General features: G+C 50.3%; 1 protein-coding gene and 1 non-coding gene across 2 annotated transcripts in view; one reads left to right on the plus strand and one right to left on the minus strand.

Moving 5' to 3' along the window:
- Nucleotides 1-4,290, plus strand: part of MAP4K1 (mitogen-activated protein kinase kinase kinase kinase 1) — a 59,229-nt gene extending 54,939 nt beyond the window's left edge. The window contains exons 26-27 of the mRNA XM_015414063.1: nucleotides 1,987-2,065; nucleotides 3,898-4,290. Of these exons, the coding sequence (XP_015269549.1) occupies nucleotides 1,987-2,065; nucleotides 3,898-3,967 (149 nt within the window). The 3' untranslated portion in view covers nucleotides 3,968-4,290. The remainder of the gene's footprint in view (nucleotides 1-1,986; nucleotides 2,066-3,897) is intronic.
- Nucleotides 1,494-1,565, minus strand: TRNAA-GGC. Its single transcript has one exon. It is a non-coding gene; the product is annotated as a tRNA-Ala (tRNA).
- Nucleotides 4,291-8,503: the final 4,213 nt, after the last annotated feature.

An 8,503-nucleotide genomic window follows, 5' to 3' on the forward strand; every position in this document is an offset into this window, starting at 1 on the left:
GGCTGATGAGTCTCTGGGAATTTTCCGTTTAGAAAAGAGACGACAAAGGGAGGGGGGGAGATATATAGAGGTTTACAAAATTATGCATGGGGAGGAGAGAGCTGACAAAGATAACTCTTTCTCCCTCTCCCACTGGAGAGCATCCAGCAAAGCCAATGGGCAGTAGGTTCAAGAGAGGCAAAAGGAAAGACCACTTTACACAGAGAGTGACTGAGATGTGGAATTCGCTGCCAGAGGATATAGTGAGGGCCACAGGAATAGATGGCTTTAAAAGGGGATTAGATAGATTTATGGAGGATGAGTCGATCAGTGGGTACAAGCCATGGTGACAGAGGGGAACGTCCACCTTCGGAGACACAAATCCTCTGAATCCCAGAGCCCAGAGGCAACATCAGGGGAAGGCCTTAGTTTCTATGTTCTGTTGTCGGCCCTCCGGAGGAACTGGTTGGCCCATGTGTGAGACGGGATGCTGGACTAGATGGGCCCTCCCTGGTCTGACCCAGCAGGGCTCTTCTGGTGTCCTTCTCAGAGGAAGGCCTTGGCCTCTCTGCCCTGTTGTTGGCCCTCCAGAGGAACTGGTTGAGGCCACTGTGTGAGACAGGAGGCTGGACTGGATGGACCCTCACTGGTCTGACCCAGCAGGGCTCTTCTGGTGTCCTTCTCAGGGGAAGGCCTTGGCCTCTCTGCCCTGTTGTTGGCCCTCCAGAGGAACTGGTTGAGGCCACTGTGTGAGACAGGAGGCTGGACTAGATGGGCCCTCACTGGTCTGACCCAGCAGGGCTCTTCTTCATCTTATGAAGGCTTCGGCCTCTCTGCCATGTTGCTGGCCCTCCAGAGGAACTGGTCAACCACTGTGTGAGACAGGATGCTGGACTAGATGGACTATTGGTCTGATCCAGCAGGGCTCTTGGCCTCTCTGTCCCTGTTGTTGGCCCTCCAGGTGAACTGGTTGGCCACTGTGTGAGACAGGATGTGGGACCAGATGGACTCTTGGTCTGATCCAGCAGGGCTCTTCTGGTGTCCTTATGATGTTGTTGGGCCCCTTGGGTTGTGTGTGAGGGTTAAGGTCCTGGTTCACGACACAGCACAGCCTAGAACACCTCGACCTCACAGAAGTCCTGTCTGCCCTGTTGAACCAAGGCCCTGGAGCCCTCTAAGTGAGAGCTTCTCTCTCTCTCTCTCTCTTTCCCATCCCCTCCTGCCTGGTCCTTTTAACTTGAGATGCCGGGGATTGAATTTGGGACCTTCTGCCTGCCAGGGAGACTCTCTCCCACTGAGCCACAGCCCCACTTCATGGCTCTCCAGGGTCTCAGGCGGAGGTCTTTCCCATCACCTGCTGCCTGGTCCTTTGTACCTGGAGATGCCGGGGATTGAACCTGGGGCCTTCTGCCTGCCAAGCAGACGCTCTACCACTGAGCCACAGCCCCTCTCCATGGCTCTCCAGGGTCTCAGGCGGAGGTCTTTCCCATCACCTCCTGCCTGGTCCTTTTAACTGGAGATGCCAGGGATTGAACCTGGGACCTTCTGCATGCCAGGCAGAGGCTCTTCCACTGAGCCACAGCCCCACTTCATATCTCTCCAGGGTCTCAGGCTGAGGTCTCTCCCATCATCTCCTGCCTGGTCCTTTTTAACTGGAGATGCTGGGGATTGAACCAGGGACCTTCTGCATGCCAAGCAGAGGCTCTGCCACTGAGCCACAGCCCCTCCCCCACCATAGCTTCCAGGTCACTGGGGAGAGAACTAAGCTGTTTGCCATGATGGGAAGGAGCCAAAATGGGGATCTGGGGGGGCAGGGGGGGGGGGGGGATAGTGTCCTCTCCCCCTTCTAAAAATCCTGTTTGGTCCTATCCACTTCCAGAGTATCTCAGTCTGCCTGCATATTCACCTCCCTTTAGGGCTGGGGGAAAGGACAGCATGGCGTTCTCATAACCTCCAATTTGGGGACGGGGGGGGGGAGGCTGGCTGACACCTGCCGTAGCCACTCCTGACGCCGCAACCCCTCTTTCCAGCTAGTGCAAGAGTTGCAGGACCAACGCTGGACCTTCCGCTTGCTGGGATCCTCCAGGTACGAACAACCCCCCTTCCTCCCCCCCAATCCCGTCCTTGTGTGGTCCCCCTCACATCCACGGTCCCCCACCCTATATTTAGTCCCCTACCTTGGCTTGCTGCTTTCCTTTCCATTGCATTGTGTTGTACTGATCCTGGGCTGAATTGTGTGTGTGTGGGGACTGTCCCCCCTCCCCTCCGCCCCTGTCCCCGATGATCCAGTTTCCCAGCCTTTGGACTCACCTGTTGGGCACAGCAGGCGGGCTATCAAAAGCTGGCTGGCGCAGGAGCTGAAAGGTTGCCGGAAGAGCTGCCCTCTTCCCTGGGGTCGGACTTCCCCACTGTGGACAGACCCGGCAAAACAGATTTAGAGTCCAAGGGCACCTTTAAGGCCAACAAAGTTTTGTTCAAGGTAGGAGCTTCCGTGTGCAAGGCACAGTTTTTCAAATACAATGGAATGGGAGGTAAGGGTCAAACTCAGGGGTCATTTCGTAGAAAAAGAGGTGCAGGAGCTCATTAGCACAACTCATTTGCATATGCCACACCCCCTGACATCGCCGGAAGTGTGTCAGAAGGCAACACCTACCGCTCAGGCTCCACTGGACTGTTTTGGATTGCTAGCTATTGGGAAGGGGGGGGACACGCAGATCTGCCTTCACAGGCTGTTCCCTGAAGGCGGGCGGGGGGGGGGCTCGGCAACTTACCTGGCTGCTTCTTGCTCCTTGTGGCCAAACTGAGGGCTGCTGGGAGCAGGGGGTGGGGTGTGTTGCATGTGCCCGCCCCCTGGGCTCCTTACTGCCGGAGTTCCGCTCCTGCAGGAAATGACCCCTGGTCAAACTTATAGGGCTGAGCAGCAAATTAACATGAATGTAATACAAGGGATATCGGAAAGTTTGGCTGGCGTAACACTGCACCCACCTCAAAAAAAGAAAGTAAAAATGCTATTAAGTGAAAGGAGAGTTTCAGACTTATTTTGACATTCATCGCTTTACAACTGTTGACCTTCTAACTGTGGCTTGTTATTTAGTTCTGTTTTTGCATATCTTAAAACAGGGGTGTCAAACGTGCGGCCTGGGGGCCGGATGAGGCCCCCCCGAGGGCTTCTATCAGGCCCGCAGTGGAACTGGCTGTCTTCTGCTGCTTCTTCCAGTTCTGCTGCTGGTGCGTCATCGTAGGTTTGCAGCTTACAGATACACACCTGAACGGCATACTCAAGACTGCAACAGCACAGACGTTTTGATTGCAATAATTCAGAGCAAGAGGTGTCTGTTATCAGACACTGTTAAATAAACAAAATATTGCAAGAGTGCTGATGTTTTAAGCATGCTTTTAAGTAAAAAAAACCCACTTTGTGTTTATAAAGTTTATATCTCTGCTACCTGGCATTACATTTTATGACACACATGGCCTGGCCCGACAAGGTCTCATTTACGTCAGATCTGGCCCTCATAACAAATGAGCTTGACACCCCTGTCTTAAAACATCTTCATCATGTGACATGTTAATTTGCTGCTCAGCTCGTCTATACGTTTGAACCTTAACCTTCCATTCCAGTGTATTTGAAGAAGTGTGGCGTGCACACGAAAGCTCATCCCTTGGATAAACCTTTGTTGGTCTTAGAGGTACCCCCACTGGACTCTAACTTTGTTCCACTGTGGACAGGCAGTGTTGCGGAGACCTGGGTCTGCTGGAGAGAGACGTGGGTGCGATCCAGCCCTGCCTCCACTCGTTTTAGGGCCAGCCTCAGCCAGCTACTGAGTCGTGGTCCTTTTCACAGGCCGCAGAGGGTGCTGTGCCTGCCCTTGCTCTTCCGCTTACCCCCGCCGATGGCGCTTCTCTTCCCTCCGCCAGCACCGTCGTGTTGGAGACGCGGCCTGCCGACAACCCCAGCTCCGCCAGCAACCTCTACGTGCCGGAATGACCCGACCCGTTTTGTGCTCCTCTGCCTCCTGTGCGCCCCCCTCAGTTCCCGTGCGGCTGGGTGACAGCAGGGCGCCGCCTCTCTCCAGCCTGGCTAGAGGCCTCCGCGGAGACGGGGAAGACGCAGAAGGGCGAAGCTGCCCTGCTTCAAAGTGCTGCTCCCAAAGGGGGTAAGGAAAGAAGGGGGACGGCGAACACGACTCAAGTGTTTCGCTCTCGGCCAGGCCTGGACCCCTTCGGCCTGCGTGGGTGTCGATGGCCTCTCCTGGGTCCTGCTATGCAGGCAGCCGTGGCCGTTTCCCAGTTACGTTTCCCTCAGATGTATGGCCTCGTCTCAATAAAAGCTGTCTTCAAAAGCTGTCGACTTCTTTGACCTCTGACTTTTTTTTATAAAGAGAAGCAGAGCCCCGTAGGAGGGCTAATGCCCTCAGCTGGTCCATGGAGACAGGTGGTCCTGCTGCCACCATGAATGAAGAATCCGGAAAGCCCCTGTCCGTAGGCACTGGGTCTCACACACTGTGCTGCACACGGCTGGGCGTGGAGGAACCTGGCTGTGGATGAGGATCAGCGATACGGCACACCAGTCCTGGTTCTCGCCACAGCCAGACTCTGTCAACATAGGGTTGATCAGTGATTCGGGTACACTAAAAGAGTCTAGACCTTTGCACATCCTGTAACTGCGAGCATCTTAAAGCCAGGGGTAGCTTGTTAATTATTATGCTAGCTTTCTAGACATTCTGCTTAAGTATCTATTTTTCCCTTGTTTCTTTATGTACAGCCTCACCTCACGGTGGGGGGGGGGCAGAGTGTGTATAAAATAAAGTCTCTTGCTGCCTTGGGGCAGACAGATTCTTCTACCCTCAAGAGATCGTGTCTCGTGTGAGTCCTTCACCTGGCCTACGATGCAGGCAGAGCCAAAGTTTATCTTGGGAGTGCAGCGGTATTCCGAATCCCAGTTCCTGATTCCCAGAATCATAGAGTTGGAAGGGACCTCCAGGGTGCAAAACCCCAACAGGACTAAGGTCAGATCTGTTAGTTTTTTTCACTGCTAGAGTGGCACTGGTTCTGCTGGGCACATTTGCACTGGTTCTGCTGATGGCCTTGCAAACGTGTCCCCTCCCCGCACTTCACTTTCTGCTGCAGAGATTAAGAACATAAGAACATAAGAGACGCCAATGTTGGATCAGGCCAAAGGCCCATCCAGTCCAACACTCTGTGTCACACAGTGGCCAGAAATACCAGTGCCATCAGGAGGTCCAGCAGTGGGGCCAGGACATTAGAAGCCCTCCCACTGTTGACCCCCCCCCAAGCACCAAGAAGACAGAGCATCACTTGCCCCAGAGCCCCTAGCTATACCTTGTGGCTAATAGCCACTGATGGACCTCTGCTCCATATGCTTATCTAATTCCCTTTTGAAGCCGTCCATGCTTGTAGCACCCACCACTTCCTGTGGCAGTGAATTCCATGTGTTAATCACTCTTTGGGTGAAGAAGTACTTCCTTTTATCCGTTCTAACCCGACCGCTCTGCAGTTTCATGGAGTGCCCACGAGTTCTTGTATTGTGAGAAAGGGAGAAAAGTACCTCTTTCTCTACCTGCTCTTTCCCATGCATAATCTTATAAACCTCGATCATGTCACCCCTCAGTCGTCTTTTCTCCAAGCTAAAGAGCCCTAAGCGCTTTAACCTTTCCTCATAGGGAAAGTGTTCCAACCCTTTTATCATTCGAGTTGCCCTTTTCTGCACTTTTTCCAAAGCTATAATATCCTTTTTAAGGTGTGGTGCCCAGAACTGCACACAGTATTCCAAATGAGGTCTCACCATTGATTTATATAGGGGCATTATTATATTGGCTGATCTGTTTTCAATACCCTTCCTAATAATCCCCAGCATAGCATTGGCCTTCTTTATTGCAGTCACACACTGTCTCGACATTTTCAGTGAGTTATCCACTACAACTCCAAGATCTCTCTCTTGCTCAGTCTCTGCCAGTTCAGACCCCATCAATGTGTATTTATATTTAGGATTTTTGGCTCCAATGTGCATCACCTTGCACTTGGCCACATTGAACCCCATTTGCCATGTTGACGCCCACTCGCCCATCCTTGACAGATCCCCTTGGAGTGCCTCACAATCCTCACTGGTTTTCACCACCCTGAACAACTTTGTATCATCCGCAAATTTAGCCACTTCACTGCTTACTCCCATCTCCAAATCATTAATGAACAAGTTAAAAAGCAGTGGACCAAGTACTGATCCCTGCGGTACCCCACTGCTTACCACCCTCCACTGAGAAAATTGCCCACCTACACTCACTCTCTGTTTTCTATGAACTAGCCAGTTTTTGATCCATAAAAGGACTTGTCCTTCTATCCCATGATTTTTGAGCTTACTTAGGAGCCTTTGATGAGGAACTTTATCAAAAGCTTTCTGGAAGTCAAGGTAAATAATATCTATTGGATCCCCCTTGTCCACATGTTTGTTCACCCCCTCAAAGAACACTAACAGGTTAGTGAGACAAGATCTTCCCTTACAGAAACCGTGCTGAGTCTGCCTCAATAGGTTTTGTTCATCTATGTGCCTACTAATTCTTTCCTTAATAATGGTTTCCACCAATTTACCCGGTATCGACGTCAGACTGACTGGCCTGTAATTTCCCGGATCTCCTCTGGAACCCTTTTTAAAGATGGGAGTGACATTAGCTACCTTCCAATCCTCAGGAATGGAGGCAGATTTTAAGGAAAGATTACATATCTTTGTCAGGAGATCTACAAGTTCACATTTGAGTTCTTTCAGAACTCTCGGATGTATGCCATCTGGGCCTGGTGATTTTTCAGTTTTTAAGTTGTCTATCAGTTTTAGGACCTCCTCTCTCATCACCTCAATCTGACTCAGGTCTTCCAACACCCCTCCTGAAATCAGTGGTTCTGGAGTGGGCAAGCACTTCTCATCTTCCACAGTGAAGACGGAGGCAAAAAATGCATTTAGCTTCTCAGCCATTTCCCTATCATCCTTCAATACTCCTTTTACCCCTTGGTCGTCCAAGGGCCCCACTGCCTCCCTGGCTGGTTTCCTGTTTCTAATGTATTTGAAGAAAGTTTTATTGTTGGTTTTTACGTTTTTTGCTATATGCTCCTCATATTCCCTTTTTGCCTGCCTGACCTCAGACTTGCATTTTATTTGCCATAGCCTGTGTTCCGTTTTATCAGCCTCACTGTGACTAGCTTTCCACTGCTTAAAGGAATTCTTTTTACTTTTTACAGCCTCCATTACTCTGTTTGTTAACCATGCAGGCTTTTTCCTATACCTGTTTGTGCCTTTCCTAACCTGCGGAATATATATTTTTTGAGCTTCTAGGATCGTAGTTTTAAATAGATCCCAAGCTTCCCCAATTGTTTTGACCCTTTCTACTTTTCCTTTCAGTTTCCTCCCCACGTGTCCCCTCATATCAGAGAAATTACCCCTTTTAAAGTTAAAAATGGTTGTGTGAGTCTTTTTGGCCAATTCTCTATTTGTACAAATGATGAACTCAACAACATTATGATCACTGTTTCCAAGCGGTGCAATCACTTTTACATCTCTCACCAGGTCTTGAGTGTTACTTAGGACCAAATCAAGGATCGCCTCTCCCCTGGTAGGTTCCGTGACCATCTGCTCCATAGCACAGTCATTTAGAGTGTCTAGAAACTCAATCTCTTTTTCCCGACTAGAACACATATTGACCCAATCAATGTGTGGGTAGTTAAAATCACCTATTATTACACAGTGTTTTTGTCTAGTTGCTATCTTTAAGGCATTCATCATTTTATAATCCTCCTCTATCTTTTGATCTGGTGGGCGATAACAAACTCCCAGTGTTAAGTTTCCTTTTGGCCCCCCTATTTCAACCCATAGAACTTCCAGAAGCGAATCCAATTCACTTAGCCTCTCAATCTTTCTAGACTTTATACCCTCTCTGACATACAGAGCTACCCCACCTCCAACCCTTCCCCCCCTATCCTTCCGATATAATATATAACCGGGAATCACTGTGTCCCACTGATTTTCCTCATCCCACCAAGTTTCAGAAATACCCACAATGTCTATTTTTCCCTCCGACACCAAGCACTCCAACTCCCCGATTTTACCTCGGACACTTCTAGCATTTGTATAGAAACAGCTGTAATTTCCCTTACAAGTTAAGCCTGCATCCTTCCTCTTGCTATCTCGAGTCGTTGTCCGGCAGTCCATGTCACCAGCCATGGCCTCTGTGGACAATTTCAATCCACCTCCCTGTAGAAAAGCAACCGGTACCCCCTCACCTCTCTCAGATGAGCCAACCCGAACCAGAGACTTTTCATCTCCTGTCGGCTTTCCCCCAATATTCAGTTTAAAAGCTGCTCTGCCACCTTTTTGATTTTAAGTGCCAGCAGCCTGGTTCCTTCTCGGGACAAGTGGAGACCGTCTCGCCTGTACAGCTCCCTCTTGTTCCAAAAAGTATCCCAGTGCCTAACAAACCTGAACCCTTCCCCCCTACACCATCGTCTCATCCACGCATTG

Source organism: Gekko japonicus, unplaced genomic scaffold (assembly GCF_001447785.1).
Source record: "Gekko japonicus isolate JY-2015 unplaced genomic scaffold, Gekko_japonicus_V1.1 scaffold3255, whole genome shotgun sequence".
Lineage (NCBI taxonomy): Eukaryota > Metazoa > Chordata > Lepidosauria > Squamata > Gekkonidae > Gekko > Gekko japonicus.